At 44.1% G+C, this 26693-nt stretch overlaps 1 protein-coding gene across 6 annotated transcripts in view; it reads right to left on the minus strand.

Annotated features, from left to right (window-relative positions):
- Positions 1–26693, minus strand: part of mib2 (MIB E3 ubiquitin protein ligase 2) — a 231864-nt gene that overhangs the window by 65126 nt on the left and 140045 nt on the right. For 5 of the 6 annotated variants that reach the window (XM_063033206.1, XM_063033204.1, XM_063033205.1 and 2 more), the window contains 2 exons: positions 25263–25369; positions 15779–15973 (listed from right to left, as the gene is read on the minus strand). In XM_063033206.1, the coding sequence (XP_062889276.1) occupies positions 15779–15973; positions 25263–25369 (302 nt within the window). The remainder of the gene's footprint in view (positions 1–15778; positions 15974–25262; positions 25370–26693) is intronic. The other variant, XM_063033209.1, reaches the window with a different exon arrangement.

The following is a 26693-nucleotide window of genomic DNA, read 5'->3' on the forward strand; positions in this document are numbered from 1 at the left end:
CTGTAGTGGAGACAGTCAGGATTAATGTGGAAATATCTTAATGAAAATGCATGAGACATATTTCTGCAAAGGCAGGACACACACAAATCATTGCAAAACTGCGATTACAACACAGGTAGATGATCAATGTTAATTAAGTCAGGATCACTCTTAATATTTCTAAAGTCATGAATACCCTGCCACCACTGAGGTCCCGTCACCAGGACAACAAGCTGTTTACTGTTTACCTGTGCTGTGCACTACATGCATCTTAATTGCAGTACTGTGCAAAAGTCTTGTGTGTGTGTATGTGTGTGTGTGTGTGTGTGTGTGTGTGTGTGTATATTATATATATATATATATATATATATATATACATACACACACACACACACACACACACATATATATATATATATCTCTAGGGTGCACAGTACAGCAGTTATGTGTCAGCTTGGAGAAGAGAGCCAGTTTGTAAATCTGGCCGGGGCAAAGGATGTTGGCAATGACGAGGCTGGAGTGCTACGGGAGGGGTGAGGGACAGGTGGCAGAGAAGCTCCAGGGGCGGGGACAGCTTGCAGACACACCCAGCCCTGAGACACCACGCAAGGTCATTTGATTCCAAACAACTAATTCATTGATCACTACAGAATGCCTCTCTGGTGGTTCCCACTCCCTCCCCTCTCTCTTCCCCTTTTCCCAACCATGATTCCCCTCTCCCTGCCCCCTTCCCACTCTCAGTCCACAACAGAGACCCAGATCAGAATCAGGTTTGTCATCTCTCACGTATGTCATGTTTTTTTTGCAGCAGAACAGTGCAATACATATAATCACTACAGTCTGTGCAATAGTCTTAGGTACCCTAGATATATATATATATGGCCAAGTCTTTTGCACAACACTGTACACTTTATTAATTCATTTGCGATAATATTTTGTTTTTTGTGCTGTGTGTGATTTATGTTTTGTGGGTGCACTGTGGTCCAGAGGAACACTGTTTCATTTGGTCGTATATATGTACAGTCAGCTGACAATAAACTTGAACTATGCAAGAAACTCACAGTGCAGCACACTTTAGTGTTATCAATTAGCCTTTAGTACATTCTTTAATTCAACTCAAATATATTTAGATACCACATTAATTTTATTTAATACTAGTTTTTTTTACTTTTAAGAGAAAACATATATGTCTCTACACTGACAGTGATTCTCAGGGCTGCTGTTGTGTAACTGCACCACGATAAGCAACCACAAGGGGGAGCCAATGAGCCATGTGAGCTTATTTGTTAAATACAAGGAAGCGGAGTGAGTGAGGGTTACGTAGGAGCAAAGGATTAGATTGATTTTAGAGTATGTTATAAATATAAGACATAGAATATTACAGCACAGTGCAGGCCCTTCAGCTCACAGTGTTGTGCTGACCTTTTAACCGACTCTAAGATCAATCTAACCCATTCCTCCTCTGTAATCCTCCATTTTTCTATTATCTAAGAGTCTGTTAAATATCCCTATCTGCCTCTACCACCACCTCTGGCAGGAGTGCCATTCACCCAACACTCTATGTGTAAAAAAATTATCACCGACATCACCCATATACTTTCCTCCAATCACTTTAAAATTATGCCCACTCATATTATCCATTTCGACCCTGGGAAAAAGTCTCTGCTGTCCACTCAGTCTATGCCTCCTATCCTCTTGTACACCTTTATCAAATCACCACTCATACTCCTTCACTCCAGAGAGAAAAGCCCTAGCTCACTCAACCTACCCTCATAAAGCATGCTATCTAATCCAGCAGCATCCTGGTAAAACTCCCACATCCTTCCCATAATGAGGCAACCAGAATGGAACATAATATTCCACGTGTGGTCAAACCAGGGCTTTATAGGGCTAACATTACCTCAAAGCTCTCGATCTCAATCCCCTGACTAATGAACTCAACAACCAATTCAACTTGCACAGCAGCTTTGAGGGATCAATGAATGTGGACCCCAAGACCCCTCTGTTTCTCCACACTGAAAGGAATCCTGCCATTAACCCGTATCCCACTCACGAGGTTTTCTCATGCCCCTTTTAGCTCTCCTTAGTCCATTCTTAAGCTCCTTTCTAGCTACCTTGTAACTCTCTAGAGCAGGGGTTCCCAAACTGGAGTCCATGGACCCTGGTTAATGATAAGGGAACACAACATAAAAAACTTCGGGAATTCCTGCTCTAGTCATATTCATAGTCATACTTTATTGATCCCGAGGGAAATTGGGTTTCGTTACAGTTGCACCAACCAAGAATAGAGTATAAATATAGCAGTATAAAACCATAAATAATTAAATAGTAATATGTAAATTATGCCAGGAAATAAGTCCAGGACCAGCCTATTGGCTCAGGGTGTCTGACCCTCCAAGGGAGGAGTTGTAAAGTTTGATGGCCACGGGCAGGAATGACTTCCTATGACGCTCAGTGCTGCATCTCGGTGGAATGAGTCTCTGGCTGAATGTACTCCTGTGCCCAGCCAGTACATTATGTAGTGGATGGGAGACATTGTCCAAGATGGCATGCAACTTCAACAGCATCCTCTTTTCAGACACCACCGTGAGAGAGTCCAGTTCCATTCCCACAACATCACTGGCCTTACGAATGAGTTTGTTGATTCTGTTGGTGTCTGCTACCCTCAGCCTGCTGCCCCAGCACACAACAGCAAACATGATGGCACTGGCCACCACAGACTCGTAGAACATCCTCAGCATCGTCCGACAGATGTTAAAGGACCTCAGTCTCCTCAGGAAATAGAGACGGCTCTGACCCTTCTTGTAGACAGCCTCAGTGTTCTTTGACCAGTCCAGTTTATTGTCAATTCGTATCCCCAGGTATTTGTAATCCTCCATCATGTCCACACTGACCCCCTGGATGGAAACAGGGGTCACCGGTGCCTTAGCCCTCCTCAGGTCTACCACCAGCTCCTTAGTCTTTTTCACATTAAGCTGCAGATAACACCATGTGACAAAGTTTCCTACCGTAGCCCTGTACTCAGCCTCATCTCCCTTGCTGATGCATCCAACTATGGCAGAGTCATCTGAAAACTTCTGAAGATGACAAGACTCTGTGCAGTAGTTGAAGTCCGAGGTGTAAATGGTGAAGAGAAAGGGAGACAAGACAGTCCCCTGTGGAGTCCCAGTGCTGCTGATCACTCTGTCAGACACACAGTGTTGCAAGCACACGTACTGTGGTCTGCCAGTCAGGTAATCAAGAATCCATGACACCAGGAAAGCATCCACCTGCATCGCTGTCAGCTTCTCCCCCAGCAGAGCAGGGCGGATGGTGTTGAACGCACTGGAGAAGTCAAAAAACATGACCCTCACAGTGCTCGTTGGCTTGTCCAGGTGGGCGTAGACAGGGTTCAGCAGGTAGACGATGGCATCCTCAACTCCTAGTCGGGGCTGGTAGGCGAACTGGAGGGGATCTAAGTGTGGCCTGACCATAGGTCGGAGCAGCTCCAGAACAAGTCCCTCCAGGGTCTTCATGATGTGGGAGGTCAATGCCTTGTCTGGAGCCTTGTCTGATCTTTGCTTCCTAAAGCCTCAGTGGTCCTGGCATGGTTGCTACATAGCAGGCTGCATAGCATCCTTGCCAGGACCACCGGACTCAAAAACAGTTACTTTCCCCAAGCAGTAAGGCTGATTAACACCTCTACCCACTAACCCACCCCTCCACACCCCCAACCACCACTACTTTATCATTTCCTGTCAGAGTCTCCTTATGTACAGACACTCCTGTGCCTGGCATCACTTTATGGACATACAATCAATGTATATAAGCTGTCTTATGTATTTATATTTATTGTGTTTTTTTAATTATTGTGTTCTTTACTTATTGTGTTTTTGTTCGTGCTGCATCGAGTTCGGAGTAATAATTATTTTGTTCTCCTTTACACTTGTGTACTGAAAATGGTATTAAACAATCTTGAATCTTCTTCCTCTAGCTGAAAGGAACATTTCCAACTCTCTTACTTCTCAACCCAAATGTGCACCTTCTTGTTTTCGACTCCTTTCCTTTGGGGAAAAGTTTCCTATAATCCACCCTAACCACACTCCACATAATCTTGTCTTTCTCTTTCGGTTCCTCTCTGCCTTGTCATCTCCAAGAAAAACAAACCTAGCCTATCCAATCTTTCTTCATAAACATAAATTCTCCTCTGGTAAACATGGTGGGCATGCTTCACTGGCACTGGGATGCGAGGTGCCACATCTGAGGATATGCCCAGCATATCCTTAGGTTGTGTTGCTTGTTAATACAACAACACATTTCAATGTAGGTTTTGATGTAGATGTGATAAATTAATTAATCTGAATCTGTATCCGAATGGAATCAAGACAAGAGAATTGCAATAAAGTTCAACATTCATGCAACACTCTAACTCTGCCATGGACTGGCCCAAGCTCAGCTATTAAAGGAGAAGGATTGGCATGTGGCTAATAGCCACATCCTGTAAAAACCTGGAGCTACAGAAATGCCAACAGAGAGAGGAAGGATACATCTGGAGACAATGTGAAAGACTGGCCCCGGACTGAGTTCTGGTGAGCTACTGTCAGCAGCCTATGCCCCAGTATGGGTGACGGGCTTAAATAAGAGAGAAAGCTATACCCTGGTAAACACTTTCTCCTGAGTAATCACATTCTTCCTGCAGTGTGGTGACCACAACTGCAAATGCCGAATCAATATTTTATAAATTTGTACCATAACCTCCCTATTCTTGTATTTTTTGCTGTGGCTAATGAAGGCCAGCATTTCATATACCTTCATCATGTGTGCTCACACCTCCAGGAATTCTTGGGATTTGTACACCAAGGCTCTTCGACTCCTGAATTTTCCCTTAGTCCTCACCCACTCATGGAATATGCCTTACTCACATTAGTTCTTCCAAGAAGCATTAGCACACTTTTCCCAAGATTAAATTCCATCTGCCGTTGCATTGCCTTTCCTACTAACTGATCAACATCCCGTACCCAAAGACTAACCTAACGCTGGAATCTGATGTTTTCAATTCAATGTTCTTTCAGAAGTCAGGAATGAGGCACAAGTTGTGTTGCTCACCATTGTTTATTAAGTGATAAGAGAGCAAAGAGATTGAGAAAGGAGAGTAGCGAAAGAGAAGGCAACAACTGAGAAGGAGAACATACCCTGATCTTCTAATATCTGTTTGCTAATCCCATTAAATTTCTGTAGATAGTATTAACCAACCACATAGTCCCTATTCAAATACTCACAACTGCCACCTAGTTGTTAGAAAAGCAACTGCAACCATTAGGAAGCACTGAACAATTACATGTATCTAGGTAATCATATAAAAATACAGACAAACATAAGAAAGTTAATCCACAAGAAATTTGATCTGATGTTCTTTCAGAAGTCAAGAATGAGGCATAAAACAACAACAGTATCCCCAATTTGTGTGTCACCAGCAAAGTTACTAATAATATTTATCACTAATGCATTTAGCAATGCACAGGGGTCTCACCTCCATTCCCTGTGGTTCACCACTGAGCACCAGCTTCCAATTACAGAAACAACCCTTTGCCATTACCTTCGCTCTCCAATCAGTCAGCCAATTTAGGATTCAATTTGACAGCTTTCTCTGGATCCCATGGGTTTGGACCTTCAGACAAATAATGTCAAAGGGCTTAAGGAAGCCCACCTCAATCACACTGTTCTCACCAAATCAAATTGGTCAGATGGCATCTACACCCCAACAAAACAATGCTGGCCATCTTCGATTAATATGTCCCACCCACACAGATATTTACCCCGACCCTCCAAATTGTCTAAAAACACACCCATTACTGACACCAGCCTGCAATTGCATCTTGAATATCATTACCAAATGTTTCTGACATCTGCCGGGAAAATGCCGACTGAAGAGTTCTGCAGGGAAACTCTGCAAAATTGATGGAGGAACTCAGCAGGTCAGGCAGTATCAATGGAAATGGATAAACAGTCAATGTTTCAGGCTGAGACCCTTCATCAGAACTGGAAAGGGAGGGGGAAGATGCCAGAATGAAATGGTGGGTGGGGGGAGGACAAGCTGGAAGGTGATGGGTGAAGCCAGGTGGGTGGGAGAGGTAAAGGGCTAGAGAGGAAGGAATCTGATCGGAGAGGAGAGTGCCTCATGAGAGAAAGGGAAGGAAGTGGGGCACAAGGGGGAGATGATAGGCAGGTGAGGAGAAGTGGTAAGAGACCACAGTGGGGAATAGAAGAAGAGGGAAGTGGGAGGGAATTTTTTTTACCAGAAGAAAGCTTATGGGGTGTTAGCTTTCATAAGTCGAGGGATAGAGTTTAAGAGTCACGAGGTAATGATGCAGCTCTATAAAACTCTGGTTAGGCCACACTTGGAGTACTGTGTCCAGTTCTGGTCGCCTCACTATAGGAAGGATGTGGAAGCATTGGAAAGTGTACAGAGGAGATTTATCAGGATGCTGCCTGGTTTAGAGAGTATGGATTATGATCAGAGATTAAGGGAGCTAGGGCTTTACTCTTTGGAGAGAAGGAGGATGAGAGGAGACATGATAGAGGTATACAAGATATTAAGAGGAATAGATAGAGTGGATAGCCAGCGCCTCTTCCCCAGGGCACCATTGCTCAATACAAGGGGACATGGCTTTAAGGTAGGGGGTGGGAAGTTCAAGGGGGATATTAGAGGAAGAGTTTTTACTCAGAGAATGGTTGGTGCGTGGAATGCACTGCCTGAGTCAGTGGTGGAGGCAGATACTCTAGTGAAGTTTAAGAGACTACTAGACATGTATATGGAGGAATTTAAGGTGGGGGGTTATATGGGAGGCAGGGTTTCAGGGTTGACACAACAATGTGGGCCAAAGGGCCTGTACTGTGCTGAACTATTCTATGTTCTATGAAATTTACATTCATGCCATCAGGTTGAAGAAGGCTACCCCGATGGAATACAATGTGTTGCTCTTCTACCCAGAGTGGCCTCTGTTATGTTTTGTAATTCCAAAACATCAAACTAATTTATTTATTTAATTGGCTTCTCTTTATCTAGTTTTAGGATTTACATGAAAATCTGATCACATTTTAGGGCATTCTGTATTTATGCAGAAATAGAGAAAATTCTACTGGGTTTAAAAACTTCCTAGTACCACTGTATTTTCTCCAGTGCAAGTTCTTTGTTGCATTCTACAGGCTTCAGTTTTGTATTTTTGAAATGCCATTCAAACTCATTTTGTGGAATGACAGGAAAAGCCAAGCCCAAGTCCAATTCCATTTTAATTAATTTGCCATTCAGTCTTGTGTAAGCCATATCACTTGTCTCTTGTTACTTTTCACATTATAAATCTCAAGTCTTGTGTCACTCTTATTGGTAGCAGATTTTTCATCAACATGCAGATTAGTGCTCTTTTTGAAACTACAACTTGACTTTTTATCTCTTTCTCTTGTCTGTGCAGTCAATTTATTTTTGTCTGCCCAACGTGCTGTTAGTGTGTGTCCTACTTTGTTGCATTTTCTGCAAATTTTGCCTTTAAACCTGCACTGGACTGGTGTATGTGAGCCCTTGCCACAACAGTAACACAATTTGTTCAGCCAGACAGGTTTCTGTTTAGAAATTGCAATTCTGTTCATGCTCACTTTCATTCCTGACTGCAACTCAATCCTGTCTCTGCGGTTTCCATTGATACAGCGATTTCAACTGTTCTTTAAGTGTGGGTTGTGCTTCAGTTAGGAACTATTTTTGAATGTTTTCTTGTAAGATTCCATAAGTCAAATGATCTGTCAGTGCATCATTAAGCCTATCACTGAACTGACAATGCTCAGACAATCTCTTCATTCAGCCATGCACGCTGAATGGATTCTCCTTCCTTTTGATTCCGCTTATGAAACCTAAAGCGTTCTGCAATCAGCAATGGCTTTGGTTCTAAATGTTCCAGCCTTACTTTCACATTATCAGCAAAACTCAATTCGGCTGGAGTGGCTGGAGCAGTTAAACGTCGAAGCAAACAGTTTGCCTTTAAACCCAAGGCACTCAGCAAAACTGGCACTCGCTTTTAATTTGCTTCAAAACTTGAATGTCTTGCTACGCTTCAACCGGTAAGAAGTCGTCTCAGGTTAGTTTTTAAAATATCTCATCACCACTGTTATGTTTTATAACTCCAAAACATAAAACTAATTTGACCATAAGACCATAAGATATAGGAGCAGAATTAGGCCATTTGGATCATCAAGTCTGTCCACCATTTCATCATGGCTGATCCATTTTCCTTTCAGCCCCAATCTCCTGCCTTCTCCCTGTATCCCTTCATGCCCTGACCGAAAGAACCTATCAATGTCCGCCTTAAATATACATAAAGAATTGTCCCCCACAGCTACCTGTGACAAAGAATTCCATAGATTCATCATCCTCTGGCTAAAGAAATTCCTCCTCATCTCCGTAATTGAAAGAAAACATGGTGAGACCGGGACAAACGTGTACTCTTTGTTTTTACTTTTTCCAAGTCACATATGTGACATGGTGGCACAACGTATGTCATTCATGTACTTTTACATATAACCTGTAATATGTAAAAAACAAAGGATTCTTTATCAAACAATATATTTACAATATTACTAAATTATTAAATACACAACAGCCTCATTGCAGCACAAGAGGAGGGTATGGACCAACATGTCAGAATGGGAATCGGAATTAAAATAGTTGGACACCAGGAAATTCCATTTTTGTTGGATGGAGCGGGGTGCTCGACATAGTGGTCCCCAATTTATGCTAGGTTTCATCAATGTAGATGGCTACAGTGGTTGACCCCCAATAAATTCACAGGTCAAGTGTTGCCTCATTTGGAAGAACTGCTTGGGGCCCTGAATGGAGGTAAGGGAAGAGGTAAATGGGCAGGTGTCACTTCAGTCACTTGGAGGGGTACGTACCAGGAGGGAGATTAATGGGAAGGGCTGAATGGACAAGGGGATCATGAAGGGAGCGATCCCTGCAGAAAGCAAATGGTAGGGGGGAAGTAAAGATGTGTCTTGTGGTAGGATCCTGTTAAAGATGGCAGAGGTTGTGCAGAGTAATATATTGGATGTGGAGGCTCATGGGGTGGTAGGTGAGGACAAGAGGGACTCTCTCCCTTTTGAGGCAGCAGGAAGATGAGATGAGTGCGGATATCCAGGAAATGGAAGCGATGTCAGTGAGGGCAGCATCAACAGCTGAGGAAGGGAAACTCCACTCTGCGTGGATCTGTTCTGGGACACCTAATCTTTGTGATTTTAATAGATGTCTTGGATGAGGAAGTGGAAGGCTGAGTTATTTATTTAGAGATTAGAGTGAGGAATAGGCCTTTACGGCCCTTTAGTTGCACCGCCCCCTGAAGCCCACTGATTTAATCCCAGCCTAATCACAGTACAATTTAAAATGACCAATTAGCTAACAACCAGTACGTCTTTGGACTATGGGAAGAAACCAGAGCCGCTAGAGGAAAGCCACGTGCACAGGGGAAGGAATATACAGAAGGCACTGGACTTGAATTCCAAACTCCGACGCTATGAGATGCAGTAACACTGTGTTAACTGCTACACTACCATGGCACCCTAGTAAGTTTGCAGATGACACAAAGTTGGTGGTGCTGTGGACAGTGTTGAAGGTTGTCACAGGTTGGGACATGGACAGGGCTAAGAAGTAGCAGATGGAGTTCAATGCTGAAAAGTGTGAGTGATTCATTTTGGAAGGTCGAACTTGCAGTACAAGGTTGATGGCAGGATTCTTAGCAGCGGAATCTTGGAATCCACTTCCATAGATCCTTCAAAAATTCTGCACAATAGGGTGGAAAAGAAGGTGTATGTATGGTGTGCCAGGGGATTGAGATCAAGAACTGCCAGGTATTGTTGCAGCTCTATCAAATTCTATTAGACCAAATTTGGAGTATTGTGTTCCGTTCTGGCTGACTCATTATAGGAAGGATGTGGAAGCTTTAGAGATGGTGCAGAGGAGACTTACCAGGATGCTACCTGGATTAAAGTGCATGTCCTGCAAGGAAATGTTGAGCAAGTTAGGGCTTTTTTCTTTGGAGTGAAGGAGGATGAGAGGTCAAATCAAATCAAGTTTAACTCTCATTCAGATCACAAACGGATACAAATAAGACAGCGTTCCTCTAGGCCTAGGTGCATACCATACATTTTTAAGAAAGCGAAAGAGGATAAAAAACACACACACACATTGTTACGCATACTCCAACTCCCTGAGCGACATGCAAATTGATGGTCCAGCTCCTGGCAATCCAGCCTATCCTTCTGCCAGTCAAACACTGGAGGGCATCACTGATGGGAGAGGCTTGTTACCTGCTCAAGGAGATCTGTTTTTTTGTGAGAATGATGTAATGGTCTTTTGGAGGTCACCTGATGTGATTTTCCCGCTGATGTGAGGTCACGTGATGACATGTGCCCCGTGACTATATAAGGGTCGACTCAGGTGATGCAGTAGGTTTTTGAGTTTGTAGATATCCAGATAGAACGTGTTGTGCCTCCGTTTCTGTTGCGTTTGTTTTTGTGATGCAGTTTCATTTTTAAAACGGAAGGTGCGTTCTCTTACAAGATATTGTATTATTGGACTGGAAATTTTGCTAGATGTGTTGATTTACTCAATTCCAACATTCGAAGGGAGAGTGAAGAATTCATCAAAGTGAAGGATCGAGAGAAGTCGGCATCGTTTGGCAGTTTAATAAAGGATCGACCTTACTGAGTCTTCGTTGGAGTAGTAGCTATCTGCATCAAGATAACTCTTGCCAGAAAGAGCAATGAGTTCATGCGAAAAGGTGCTCTCTCTCTCTAAAGGAATTTAAGGTCAGTCGATTTAAACTGTTTATTTTCGGCATCGGGAATCCTGTGGACAGAACCAGCAGTAAAGGTGCGTCTGTGAAGAAATCCTTCTCCAGAGAAGTCTCTCCCAATTGAACGTGTAAAACTGTTTGACTTTCGAAGTTATCGCTTTAAGAACTATATCTGACTGTATCGCTTTAAGAACTGTTTTCGCATTTAACGCTTTAAGAACCAGAGCCGAGTGGAGTTGGTGATCGGCTGCATATCTGTTAACTTCTGGTCAAAGTTTTCCTTTGTTTTTTTCCCTTATCGTTTATATGTGTTTAATAAATGTTTGGTTGTTTTTATATAACCTGTCTCGATTGATATTCATTGTTGCCGGTTACGTAACACTTGCTTCCGACTGAGCACAGACTCCACATTACACCATCTCCAGTGTTGTCTCACCTGGACTGAAGCAGCAGGCAAGCCCACCTCAGGCCTTATCCTCACTATATCAAGGCCAATCTGCTGCCTCCTTGCCTTTCTCACCACCAAACACAAGGCAAGCAGGCCTGCAGCATCTCACATCATCAATGTCCAACAGAGACTTGCAATCACAAGACACACATCCAAGACAAACATTCACGGTTACACTGTTCACCGCTTTCGCGCACTAACTCCGATGTCTTCGAGTAGCCGGCGGCAGCACGGTCTGCACCCAGGTCAGCTCCTCTGAACCTTCTACCGGCCGTTCAACCAGCTTTTCCTTCTCCCGGCAGGGCGCTGGCATCGCCTTCTCCAAAACCAACCGCCGATTCGTCCTTCTCCAAAACCGACTATCAGCTTCACCTTCTCCAAAACCGACCGACCATCAGCTTCTCCCTCTCCAAAACCGACCATCAGCTTCTCCTTCTCCAAAACCGACCAACGGCTTCTCCCTCTCCAAAACCGACCATCGGCTTCTCCCTCTCCAAAACCGACCATCGGCTTCTCCCTCTCCAAAACCGACCATCGGCTTCTCCCTCTCCAAAACCGACCACCGGCTTCTCCCTCTCCAAAACCGACCATCGGCTTCTCCCTCTCCAAAACCGACCATCGGCTTCTCCCTCTCCAAAACCGACCATCGGCTTCTCCCGCTCCCAAACCGACCATCGGCTTCTCCCTCTCCAAAACCGACCATCGGCTTCTCCCTCTCCAAAACCGACCATCGGCTTCTCCCTCTCCCAAACCGACCATCGGCTTCTCCCTCTCCAAAACCGACCATCGGCTTCTCCCTCTCCAAAACCGACCATCGGCTTCTCCTTCTCCAAAACCGACCATCGGCTTCTCCGTCTCCAAAACCGACCATCGGCTTCTCCCTCTCCAAAACCGACCATCGGCTTCTCCCTCTCCAAAACCGACCATCGGCTTCTCCCTCTCCCAAACCGACCATCGGCTTCTCCCTCTCCAAAACTGACCATCGACTTCTCCCGCTCCAAAACTGACCATCGGCTTCTCCCTCTCCCAAACCGACCATCGGCTTCTCCCTCTCCTGACCTGAGCGCCAGCTTCTCTTTCTTCCAGCAGAGCGCCGGTATCTCCTTCTCCCAACCTTGACCACTGGCTTCTCCTTCTCCAAGCCAACACATGGCTACTCCTTCTCCTAGCTAACTGCCAGCTTTTCCTTTTCCGAATCATCCGCCAGTTCCTTCGACCCCCGGCCGGCAGCTCTGAACAAGGAACAGATCACCGATGCTGTAGACCTGCCGTACCCGTGGATCTTGGAATACAGTATCGACTTACCACGACTAAAAACACATTTTAAAAAGAAAAGTGCACCTTTTATAGGCCCCTGAGAGGCCGCTGTGCCACCATCTTACCAGAAGATAAGAAGAGTTAATGAGGTACAGTATATATAGGGTAGACAGCCAGCACCTTTATCCCAGAAAGGAAAAGGCGAATACCAGGGGGCATAATTTTAAGGTGATTGGAGGAAAGTACAGGGGGATATCAGAGGTAAGTTTTTTTTTTAAAACAGAGGGTAGTGTGTGCACGGAAAACAACACCAGAGAGGTAAATACATTAGAGACATATAAGAGACTCTTAGATAGACACAGAGATGAAAAGTTATCATAATAATACAGATGATGCAGTTCAGCATGCTTTACAATGGGATTAAAGTATAAATACGAAAATATCAATGAAAGACAAAAAGATGTTAGTTAAAAGTAAGGATAAATAAATAGGTTTCGAGCTGGTGTTTTAAGTGTCAACAGAGTCTGTATCCCTTATAGTTTTAGGGATTGAATTCCACAGTTTAGAAGCATAGCTCAAAAAAGCTGACCTGCCAATTATCTTTCGAGGGAGATTGTTTAACTTTAAGAGACCGTGGAAGAAGACCTGAGACTTGAGCAAGGTCATATAAAAAATGATTCTGTGATGTACTTGGGTCCCAGATCATCAAGAGCTGTGGGTTATGTAGGAGGGAATGGTCAGATCGATGGTACAGTAGGTTTATATAGGTTGCACAGTATCGTGAATCTGTGGAATGCTCTGCTACAGACTGCGGTGGAGGACAAGTATGTGGATATAGTTGAGGCGGAGTTGATAATTTCCTGATCGGTCAAGGCATCAAAGCATACGGTGAGAAGGTAACACACATAAAAGTTGCTGGTGAACGCAGCAGGCCAGGCAGCATCTCTAGGAAGAGGTACAGTCGACGTTTCAGCCGAGACCCTTCGTCAGGACTAACTGAGGGAAGAGCTAGTAAGAGATTTGAAAGTGGGAGGGGGAGGGGGAGATCGAAAATGATAGGAGAAGACAGGAGGGGGAGGGATGGAGCCAGGAGCTGGACAGGTGATTGGCAAAAGGGATATGAGAGAATCATAGGACAGGAGGCCCAGGGAGAAGGAAAAGGGGGAGGGGGGAAAAACCCAGAGGATGGGCAAGGGATATAGTGAGAGGGCCAGAGGAAGAAAAAGGAGAGAGAGAGAAAGAATGTGTGTGTATAAATAAATAATGGATGGGGTACGAGGGGAAGCTGGGGCATTAGCGGAAGTTAGAGAAGTCAATGTTCATGCCATCAGGTTGGAGGCTACCCAGACGGAATATAAGGTGTTGTTCCTCCAACCTGAGTGTGGCTTCATCTTTACCGTAGAGGAGGCCGTGGATAGACATATCATAATGGGAATGGGATGTGGAATTAAAATGTGTGGCCACTGGAAGATCCTGCTTTCTCTGGCAGGCAGAACACCTACGCTTAGCTGAACACCTACACTCTGTCCGCCAGAGAAAGCAGGATCTCCCAGTGGCCACACATTTTAATTCCACATCCCATTCCCATTCTGATATGTCTACCCATGGCCTCCTCTACTGTAAAGATGAAGCCACACTCAGGTTGGAGGAACAACACCTTATATTCCGTCTGGGTAGCCTCCAACCTGATGGCATGAACATTGACTTCTCTAACTTCCGCTAATGCCCCACCTCCCCCTCGTACCCCATCCGTTATTTATTTCTATACACACATTCTTTCTCTCTCTCTCCTTTTTCTCTCTCTGTCCCTCTCACTATATCCCTTGCCCATCCTCTGGGTTTTCCCCCCTCCCCCTTTTCTTTCTCCCTGGGCCTCCTGTCCCGTGATCCTCTCTTATCCCTTTTCCCAATCACCTGTCCAGCTCTTGGCTCCATCCCTCCCCCTCCAACTTTCAAATCTCTTACTAGCTCTTCCTTCAGTTAATCCTGATGAAGGGTCTTGGCCTGAAACGTCGACTGTACCTCTTCCTAGAGATGCTGCCTGGCCTGCTGCGTTCACCAGCAACTTTGATGTGTGTTGCTTGAATTTCCAGCATTGCAGAATTCCTCGTGTTTACGGTGAGAAGGCAGGTGTATGAGGTTGAGTGGGACCCGGGATCAGCCATGATGGAATGGCAGAGCAGACTCGATGGGCTGAATGGCCTAAATCTGCTTCTATGTTTTATGGCTTTATCGTAGGCTGAATGGCCTGTACTGTACTGGACTGTTCTATTTCTTGTTTTTATTCCAGATTTTCAGCATCTGTATTATCTGTACTGTATTATTCTGCTTTTTGAGACAGCTATTTAATCAGGCAATGCATGGAAAGATAGGGCCTAATGCGGACATTAGGGATTGGTGTAGATGGACAAATGGTCAGCAGAGACACTGTGGGCCGAATAGTCTTTTGCTGTGTTGTTCCATTCTACTGAATTTAAGATTCGAGCTAAGTTCAGAGTTGGGAAGAGGTGGGAACAATTAGTCAAACTCTCATGTCAAATATATACTCTAAATAAATATTTCATCTGCATAATACTCCAGATACATGACTATCCGGTACAGGAGTTGCAAGGTATCTGACAGCACTATCCTACAAAGGATTGCGAGGACTGCTGAGAGGATTATTGGGGTCTCTCTTCCACCTAAAGATATTTACGAGGATTGCTGCGTATGCAGGGCTCTTAGCATTATCAATGATCCCTCCCACCCGTTCAATAATCTCTTTGACCTTTACCATTAGGCAGAAGGTACCATAGTATTAGGACAAGGACTGTTAGAATGGGAAACAGCTTCTTCCCCCGGGCCGTGAGACGACTGAACTCCCTGTCACCACCCAGGTCTCATCATATATGAAGCTCGAGTAGTGTTATACTGTTCACTCTTTACCTGTGTCATAAATGCACCTTGTCATTTGTTAATTTGTCTGTGGTAATATTACTTTACATATTGCGTGCATGGGTTACATATACCCTGTGGTGCACCTTGGTCCAGAGGAATAGCGGTACACGCGTCTACGGTTGAATGACAATAAACAGGAACTTGATTTTGAAATATTTTAGACACCCAGAAATCATAAATAGCTAAGTGTTTCAATAACAGAGTTAAGTATAAAACAAATGTTTTTTTAAAAACAATTTCTGTTCTGGGCCTCATCACTGCATGAGATATGAATAGCCGATGCTCAAGGTAAGTTCTCTGGTTAAAGAGCCAAGGTAACCATAGAGAAACAATCTACACGTACCCAGCTTTGGCAAATGCTCTTTGTAGTAGTAACCGCCGGCAGCATCTGTGACGTACATTAAGTCCACCTTCCCTTTGTGACCCATTCGGTAGACGTTGGTTGTCCCATTTGACCAGGTGACTCGTGAAACACTCCGGCCTGACTCCGTGTCCCAGCCACGAATATCCATCACCTTGCCAATTTTGCCTTCCCCGCCTACAAAGCAAAAAGGACCATTGGACATTTTCCTCAAAAGGAAGGTTCTTCATCTGGTTTGCAATCAATCATTTGCTGTTGCTGGCCAGTAAGAGCAGTCACATGGGTTCCATAGCAATCTGTTAACACCGAGACAAAAGGTCTTCACCTCCAGATCAAAGCAAAAGGTCAGACTCGGCATGCAGGGTGCCATTAGGAAAGATCTCCAAAAGGTGTCCACTGTTCTCTCCTCTCTTCACTTGCATTCATGCAGTTTCAGTTTATTCACTGCACAATAACTAGCTTAGCTTGTACAGAAATCAACCTTTGCTTCCTCCGGGCAACACTTAATCTTCTTTTAGAGTCATAGCTTAGAACACCACAGCACAGAAACAGGCCCTTCAGCCTATCTATTCCATGCCAAACTAGTATGCTGCTGAGTCTCATTGATCGTAGCCCTCCATACCCCAACCATCCGTGTACCTATCCAAATTTATCTTAAATGTTAAAAATAAATCCACACCCACCACTTGTGCTGGCAGCTCATTCGATACTCTCACCCTCTGAGTGAAGAAGTTTCCCCCTCACATTCCCCTTAAACATTCTATCTTTCACCCTAACTCATGACCGCTGGTTGTAGTCTAACCAAACCTCAGTGGAAAAAGCCTGCTTGCATTTACCCTATCTACACCCCTCATAATTTGGTATACTTCCTAGACTCTAGCAAATAAAATCCTAACCTATTCAACCTTCTCCTATTAATCAGGTCCTCAAGTTCTGGCAACATCCTTGTAAATTTTCTCTGCACTCTTTCATAGAAACATAGAAAACTTACAGCACAATACAGGCCCTTCGGCCCACAAAGCTGTGCTGAACATGTCCTTACCTTAGAACTACCTCGGCTTACCCATAGCCCTCTATTTTTCTAAGCTCTGTGTATCCACCCAGGAGTCCCTTAAAAGACCCTATCGTATCCGTCTCCACCGCCACCGGCAGCCCACTCCATGCACTCACCACTCTCTGTGTAAAAAACTTACCCTTGACGTCTCCTCTGTACCTACTTCCAAGCACCTTAAAATTATGCCCTCTCATGCTAGCCATTTCAGCCCTGGGGAAAAGCCTCTGACTATCTACATGATTGATGCCTCTCATTATCTTGTACACCTCTATCAGGTCACCTCTCATCCTCCGTCGCTCCAAGGAGAAAAGGCTTTCAATAATATTGATGACTTTCCAGTAGGCAGGTGACCAAAACTGCACACAATACTCCAAATTAAGCCTCACCAATGCTTTATACAACTTCAACATAACAACTCAACTGCTGCACTCAACAAAATATTTTTAGTTCATCACTGGGAATGTAGTAGCAGAGATCAATGAGGTTTTGATATCTAGGAATTGCTATACTCCACATGAATGGAGTCTTTGACTAGTTGAAACTAGGTTCTGCAAGACACCGATAAACACCAGAGATTCTGCAGATGCTGGAAATCTAGAGCTTTGCACACAAAATGCTAAAGGAACTCAACAGATCAGGCAACATCCATGGAGAGTATCCTGAAGAAGGATATCAGCCCAAAACATTGCCTCATTATTCCTCTCCATAGATGCTGCCTAAAGTGCTGAGTTCCTGTAGCATTTTGTGTGTGTTGTTGTGCAATATACTGACCTTTAGTGTGTCATAGTGTCCTTGGTTGAGACACGAACCTCCAACAGAAATGATAAATTCAAGTCTCAGCCCAGAGATGTGCATAAAAGTGCATAACAGTACTGAGACTATGCAGTTTATCTGGAAGAATCCCTGCTGACTCTCCAATGGACCCTTCCCATATCCTTGAAAATATTTGTCTCTCAGTTACCATCATGTAAGTGATGCAATACAAGAGGCAGTTTCACAGCTTACTCTCCCTTTGCTTGGGAATTACACCACCGTACAGTCATGTTTGTGCATGAACACATAGCAATAGAATTAGGCCAATCAGCCCAGAGTCTACTCTACCATTCCATCATAGCTGATTTATTTTTCATCTCAACCCCATTCTCCTACTTTTTCCTCATAACCTTTGACACCCTTACTAATCAAGAACCTATCAACTTCCGCTTTAAATATACCCAATGACTTGGCCAATGAATTCCACCAACTCACCACCCTCCGGCTAAAGAAATTCCTCCTCATCTCTGTTCTAAAGGGACGTCTCTCTAATTTGAAGCTGTGCCCTCTGGTCCTAGACTCTCACTTTATTGGATCCTCTGGCCTTTCAATATTGGATAGGTTTCAATGAGATTCCCCTTCATTGTTCTAAAATACAGTGAGTACAGGCCCAGAACCTTCAAACACTCCTGAATCATTAACCCTTTAATTCCTGGGATATTTCTTGAGAACCTCCTCTGAAACCTCTCCAATGCCAGCACACCCCTTCTTAGATAATAGTCCCAGAATTCCCAAACTTGTGAGGCTTCCGTTGGCCAGGGTCGACCATTGATGTCACGTCCTAACTATCTACTGTATATGTCACACAAGCCAGGCAGTACAATGTGGAGAGCAACTTGTTGTCCATGCAGCAGCTGCTCCTCTCCATACGTCTGATAAATCCAAAGGAATGGCAGAGACTGATAGAGGGTTAATAGAGACCAACCCTGGGTATTCAAACTAAAATAACAGAGAGGACCACATCAGAAAGAGCCGGCAAGTGTTTCTGCTGTTATAGAGTCATAGAGAAGTACAGCACAGAAGCAGGTCCTTTGGCCCATCTAGCCCATGCCGAAAACCATTTAAATTGCCTACTCCCAACAACCTGCACCGACACCATAGGGCTCCACACCCCTACTATCCAGGAACCTATCCAAACTTCTCTTAAACATAGAAATCGAGCTCGCATCCATCACTTGTGCTGGCAGTTCATTCCATACTCTCACACAGAGTGAAGAAGTTTCCCCTCACGTTCCCCTTAAACTTCTCACCCTTCACCCATGACCTCTGGTAGTAGTCCCACCCAACCTCAGTGGAAAAAGTCTGCTTGCATTTACCCTATTTATACCCATCATAATTTTGAATACCTCTATCAAATCTCCCCTTAATCTTCTATGTTCTAAAGAATATACTCCTAACCTATTCAATCTTTCTTCATAACTGGGTCCTCCAGACCTAGCAATATCCTTGTAAATTTTCTCTGCACTCTTTCGACTTCATTTACATCTTTCCTGTAGGTAGGTGACCAAAACTGCACACAATTAGGCCTCACTAACGTATTATACAACTTCAACACTACATCCCGTCTTCTGGACTTTATGACCATGTCTACCTGTGACGCTCCATTCAATAAATTACGTACCTGTATTCCTAGATCCCTTTGTTCTACCACACCCCTCAGTGCCCTACCATACACTGTGTAAGACCTATGCTGGTTGGTCCCAACAAAGTCCCAACAACATTTCAGTTGTCTGCATTAAATTCCATCTGCATTTTTCAGCCATTTTTCCCGATGATGCAGATCCCTCAGCAAGCCATGATAGCCTGCCTCACTGTCCACCACACCCTCAGTCTTGGTGTCATCCACAAATTTGCTGATCCTGTTAACCACGTTATCAACCAGATCATTGACACAGCTATCAAACAACAAAGGACCCAGTACTGATCCCAGTGGCATACCAGTAATCATCCACCTCTTGTCAGAGAGGCAACTCTCTAGCTTATCCCACAGAGCCAATGTCTAATCCAATTTACTACCTCAACCTGACTGCTGAGCAACTGAACCTTCTTGACCAGCCTCCTGTGCGGGACCTTGTCAATGCCTTGCTAAGGTCCATGTTGACAACACCATCCACTTTCCTGGTAACTTCCTCAAAAAGCTATAAGTTGATTAGACTTAACCTACCCCAATCCTCAATCAGTCCTTGTCTATCCAAATACCTGTATAGCTGCTGCCTTAGAACATCTTCCAATAACTTTCCCAATACTGATGTCAGACTCACCAGCCTATAATTTCCCGATTGTGTTTAGAGCTTGTCTTAAACACTGGAACGACATTGGCTATCCTCCAATCCTTTAGTACATCTGCTAGATTAAATACCTCTGCTAGGGCCCCAGCAATTTCTGCACTTGTCTCCTGTAGGGTCCAGGGAATACCTTGTCAGGCCCTGGGATTTATCCACCCTGATTTGCTTCAGGGAAGCAAACACCTCCTCCTCTGTAACCTGTACAGGGTCCAAGAAGTTGATGCCACTTTGCCTCACTTTTATAGACTCTATAGCTGTCTCCCGAGTAAATTCAGATGCAAAGAATGCATTTAAGATCTCCTCCATCTGTTTTGGCTCCACACATGGATTACCTTTCTGGTCTTCCACAGGACCAGTCTTGTCCCTTGCAATCCTTTACTTTTAATATGTCTGTAGAATCCCTTAAGATTCTCCTTCACCTTGTCTGCTACAGCAACTGCTTTTAGCTTTCCTGATTTATTTCTTACGCACTCTCTTGCATTTCTTGTACTCCACAAGCATCATTTGTTCCTACATGTCTATACCTGCTATGCACCACCTTCTTTCTCTTAACCCCCAGGGCCTCAATACCTCTTGAAAACAAAGGTTCCCTAAACGTTATCTTTATTCTAACAGGCATATGCCGGCTTTGTACTCTCAAAATTTAGTTCTAAAGGCCTCCCACTTTTCAAGTACACCTTTGCCAGTAAACGGCATGCCCCAATCCACACTTACCAGATCCTTTCTGATACCATCAAAATTGGCCTTTCTCCAATTTAGAATCTCAACCCGCAGACCAAACCTATCTCTCTTGCATGCTTACTTTGAAGCTAATGGCATTGCGGTCACTGGACGCAAAGTGTTCCCCAACACAAACTTTTATCTCTTACCCTGTCTCATTCCCTAACAGCAAATCCTGTATCACATGATCTCTCATTGGGACTTCTCTGTATTGATGCAGGAGACTTTATTGAACACATTTGACAAACTCTATCCCATCTAGTCCTTTTACAGTATAGGGTTCCCAGTCAATATGTGGAAAGTTAAAATCACCTACTATAACAACCTTATGTTTCTTGCAACAGTCTGCGAACTCTTTATAAATTTGTTCCTCTAGATTCCTAGGGCCGTTGGGTGGTCTGTAACATAGCCCCATTAATTTATTTCTCAGTTCCACCCATAGTGCCTCACTAGTCAAGTACTCCAGTCTGTCCTGACAGAGCAGTAACACAACAATTTCTCTGACTAGTAACATCGTCATTCCTCCTTTTCTCTCTCCCGCTCTGTCACGTCTAAAACAACATAACCCCAGAATACTGAGCTGCCAGTCCTGCCCCTCCTGTAACCAAGTCTCACTCATGGCTACAATATCACAATTCCAGGTTTTGATCCATGCCCTGAGATCATCCGCCTTCCTACGATACTTCCTGCATTGAAATATATGTAGCACAGGATACTAGTCACACCATGCTCAGCCTTTTGATTTTTAATTCTGTCTGAGGTCTTACCAACGTCTGCCCCTACCCCTTTCCACTAACTGTGCTGGCACTGTGGTTCCCATCCTCCTGAAATTGTGCTTTAAATCCCACCCTGCAACATTAACAAACCTTCCCGCTAGGATATTAGTCCCCCTCTAGCTCAGCTGCAAACCATCCCTTCTGCAGAGGCCCCACCGTCCTTGGAAGAGAGCCTAATGATCCAAAAATCTTATGCCTTCCCTCCTACACCAACTCCTTAGCCACATATTAGACTGTATAATCTTCCTGTTTCTGGCCTCACAAGCACGTGGCATGGGTAGCAGTCTCGAGATCACAACCCTGGAGCTCCTGCCCTTTAACTTAGCACCTAACTTCCTGAATTCCCTATGCAGAACCTCATCACTTGTCCTACCGTGTCATTGGTACCTACATGGACCACCACCTCTGGCTGTTTGCCCTCCCACTTAAGAATGCTGAGCACTCTATCAGAGATATCCCAGACCCTGGCACTCAGGACACAACATACCATCTGTGAATCTCGTTCTTGCCCACAGAATCTCCTGTCCCCTGACTAACGAATCCCCTATCACCACATCTCACCTCTTCTTCCCCCTTTCCCTCAGTGCTAGTGAGCACTGTCTCTTCCCCCCTCCTGGCTGTCACCCAGTTTCCTGTGTTCTGCATCTTGGATGTAACTATCTCTCTGTAAGTCCTATCTATCACCTCTGCGGCCTCCCGAATGATCCAGAGTTCATCCAGTTCCAGCTTCAGCTCCTTAACACTGATTGTTAGAAGCTGCAGCTGGAAGCACTTCTCACAATTGTGATCATCAGGGACACGAGGTCTCCTCACCTCATCCCACAAGAGGACCATTTCACTGTCCTGCCTGGCATCTCTACTGTCCTAATCTAAAGATGGAAAGGAAAAGAAAACTTAACCTACAGCCTTTCTTTCTTTTTGCTTTCTCTGACTGAAACCTCTCTTCACCAAAGCCTCGAGGAGCTAAAGCCTCAAGATCACCACTCTGACTCGGCCACTCACACGACGGTCGCTGCACTTGTCCCTTCCTGCCGTTCTTTAATTTGCTCTTACTAATCAATCCCTAACATGGATTGGTTGCTGGTTGAAGCACGAAATGCTGCCATGATTCCATAATGTTTTCTAAGCACAGCCATTTCCATGCGAACAGTCCATTAATTGGATCTGTCAGTGCCAACCACCTGCCAAGCAACAGATAAAAACACACACACACACACAAGGTACCTACCCAGTGATGGATGCAGAAAAGATGTTTCACCAGAAACACAGGTCAAAAATTACCAATGTGATTGCCTCCAGATACAAGCTGGAAGTTTGTATTTTTCCAGGAGTAATGTTTGGGGGTGGGATGTCAGGGCTGAAACAGACGAGGAATGTTGGAGGACTCTGGGCTGGCTGAAAGAGGACAGTAACATCAGGGTGGAGGGTCTGAATATTGGGGAGAGAAGTCTGAAACAGAAGAGTCATGATCTGGCCTGAAACTGGACAGTAATGTCGACGGGGGAGGGGGGTTCTGTAACAGGTGAGTAATGTCAAGGGGGGGGTTCTGTAACAGGGGAGTAATGTCGGGGGGGGGTTCTGTAACAGGTGAGTAATGTTGGGGGGTCTGAAACAGGTGAGGAATGTCAGGAGGGTATGAAACAGGTGAGTACTGTTGGGGGGTACGAAACAGGTGAGTAATGTTGGGGGGGTCTGAAACAGGTGAGGAATGTCAGGAGGGTATGAAACAGGTGAGTACTGTTGGGGGGTATGAAACAGGTGAGTACTGTTGGGGGGTATGAAACAGGTGAGTAATGTTGGGGGGTCTGAAACAGGTGAGGAATGTCAGGAGGGTGTGAAACAGGTGAGTAATGTTGGGGGTCTGAAACAGGTGAGTAATGTTGGGGGGTCTGAAACAGGAGAGGAATGTTGGGGGGTATGAAACAGGTGAGTACTGTTGGGGGGTATGAAACAGGACAGGAATGTTAGAAGGGTCTCAAACAGGAGAGGAATGTTGGGGGTGATAGAAATGGGGGAGTAATTTCAGACTGTCTGAAACAGGACGGGGGAGTGATCTGAAATTGGACAGTAATGTTGGTGTCTAGTCTGAAACAGGATTAGTAATCAGTTCACATTCCCATTGCGATAAGACTTCTGTTGGACGTGAGGAAACGGGAATGGTGGGACCAGTGGATGACACCAGGGTCTGATCAGAATGAGGAGTAAGAGGGTGCGGGACATCACCGTGCTGTGTTTATAACAGTTCCTATGGTAAAGAGCAATGACTTCCCTTGGACTTTACCATTCTGTCAGCAGTTTGATATTGTGATCCCCAGCAGGTAAAATTACATCAATGCAAAGTTCTATACAAGTATTTGAAAGGCAAGAAACCTCACTGGACATTCCTCAACTGTGCCCAACTATGAAGATCAGATATTAGTCTCCAGTATGTTTCAGATTAGCCTGGACTATGTGGGGTTTTCTGTCTGAATTGGGCTCCGAGGTAAATCAAGAACCTTCACAGGTTAGGTAGGGCCGACAGCCCGATAAATAAAGGAGAGAATATCAGGAAGCATAAGTTACTTTAGAAGATTATTTGTTTCTTGATGTTAGTGATTACTGAGAAGTACTTTTAAATTGATTTACTGTTAATCTAAAGTAGTCCAATTGATTTAAATTTTTTGGATTATATTTTTAATTACAGTGGATTACGGTTAATTGAGCCATCGGTTAATCAGAGCAGCTGCTTCTTTGGGACGACTCTCATAAAAACTAATTGAAAAAATACATAGCTGGGATCCCTTCACTTATTCGGAACACTGTGCCAATTAATTGGGGCAGGAGACCATCGGCAACAGTTGCACGCTCTTGTGTGGCCATTAGACACTGCACTGTATTTACAGTGAACAGTTTTTAAATAGCATCAGTTGCATGTGTTTGTGTTCAAAAAGCAGTGATTTTTGTCACTGACATTTGGGGAGAAATAAGCAGTAAGACAATTTGGAACTGTTTTGCTCGCTATGGTTTTAGGCATTCAGGCTTGGAGATGGCCAGGAATGAGAATGAAATGATTTCACTACTTCAGGTTAGGAACTACGAAGAATTTGAAGGTATATACAATCTTCTTGAATGTTACAATGAAAATGAAGATTTGAAGAATGTAATCATCGAAATCATTGTATAATGGCAGTCCATCATCTACAATATTTGTCTGCGCTGATTTTGTTCATTTACAGTCAACCAAAGGAACACGACAATGTACACTGGTTGAATTCTTCCATCAATAACTATGAGGAACTAATACAGTTTTAGAATACTGTAGTAGTATTGGCAGTGTTTTAATTTGTTCTATATTCATTTAGATACATAACTTGTTACTCAGTTAGATGATAGTTTGCCTTTTTTATATCTTTTTAACTATTTCCATAAAACTTTGGCTAATTGGGGCAGCCACATTACTGGGGCCAAAATGTACCGGTCCCGATATGTCCTGATTAACCAGAATCCACTGAATTGTTATGTTTTAGGAAGTCGGGAACAACCATCATCCTAAGAGTGTTGACACTTATCAAAGCTGGGTGGAATTTGGTGGCAAGTCTGCTTGGGCCTGGGCAGGTTCTTGCAGTATGTTGTTTAAGGTCCTATATGCAGATCGTGGACCTTCCAGAAGGCAAGGGATCTCCAGGATCTAATAAGGCAAACTTGAGGAGTTGGGGAGCACAGCAGTGAGGGCAATGGTCCCACTCGGAAAAACTGACTGTAAGATTTCCTTGAATAAATACATTAATACATGCAATTATTATTATATTAACAGAATTGAGAAAATTCCAGGCACTCACCATCTTGGTTTCCCCAGTCCCAATCCGTCCCTCGAACAACTTTACTACCCTGGAAGATCCCCTTGAGGACAATCCTCGGCAGATTTTGTCGTGGACTAACAGGAACACTGAAAAGAAAGAGAAAAATTAACATTTCCACCACAGCTACAGCTCTGAACATGATGAAGTATCGCTATTTACAAAACACATTATTCTATCAGCTCAGAAAGCCTTGAGGTTGAATAATGCTGATGATAACAAAACTATTAGACATTGGATCAAAATTAGACCATTCAGTCTATCAAGTCTGCTCTGACATTGCATCACACCTGATCGATTTTCTGACTAACCCCATTCTCCTGCCCTCTTACCATAACTTTTCACTCCCTGACTAATCAAGAAACTATCAAGCTCCATCTTAGATACAGCCAGTGACCTGGCCAGCATTAGGACACTCAATCATAATAAATGTACTTTGAATCTTTGAGATCCCTTTGCACCTCTGATTCTTGAATTTTCTCCCTGTTTAGAAAGTAGTCTACACTTTTAGTCCTCTATTAAAGTGCATGACCATACACTTCCGGTCGCTGTATCCCATTGCTCATTCTCCTAATCTGTCTAAGTCCTTCTGCAGCCTCCCTGTGCCCTCAACACTTACCTGTCCTTCCACCTATCTTCATATCATCCACAAACTTGGCCACGAAGGCATCAATTCAGTCATGCAAATCATTGCCATATAATGTAAAATGAATTGGTCCCAACACTGACTTCCCATTGTCTATCCTGCTTGTTATTTCCTCAAAGAATTGCAACAGATTTGTCAGGCAAGATTTTCCCTTGTGGAAACTATGCTCACTCCTCTTATTTTATCATGCACCTTCAAGTACTCTGAGATCTCATCCTAACAATTTTTGCCCTATTATATGCCCTCTCTTTTGCTTTTATGTTGGCTTTGACTACTCGTCAGCCACTGTGAGTCATCCTGCCTTTAAAATACTTTTCGTCTTGGGATATATCTATCCTGTGCCTTCCAAGTTGCTCCCAGAACCTCCAGCATTGTTGTTCTGCCATCATCCCTGCTAGTGTCCACCTCCAAACAACTTTGGCCAGCTCCTCTCTAACGTCTGTATAATTCTGTTTTCTCCACTGTAATACTGATACATCTGACTTTAGCTTCTCCCTCTCAATTTGCAAGGTGAATTCTATTATATTATGATCACTGTCTCCTAAAGCAGTGGTCCCCAACCTCTGGGCTGCGAAGCATGCAGCGGTAGATGGAACGCACCCAGCACATCTTAAAGAAAAAAGTTGAAATAAACAAGCTAATTAATTAGGAGCCACCCAGAACGTAAATGTCAGCCCAGAGGCGATTGCCAATTGCGTCATCTCTGATCTGGGCCGATATTTACGTGCCAGGCGGCACCAAATTAATTAGCTTGTTTATTTCAGCTT

The sequence above is a fragment of the Mobula hypostoma genome, chromosome 25, assembly GCF_963921235.1.
Source record: "Mobula hypostoma chromosome 25, sMobHyp1.1, whole genome shotgun sequence".
NCBI lineage: Eukaryota > Metazoa > Chordata > Chondrichthyes > Myliobatiformes > Myliobatidae > Mobula > Mobula hypostoma.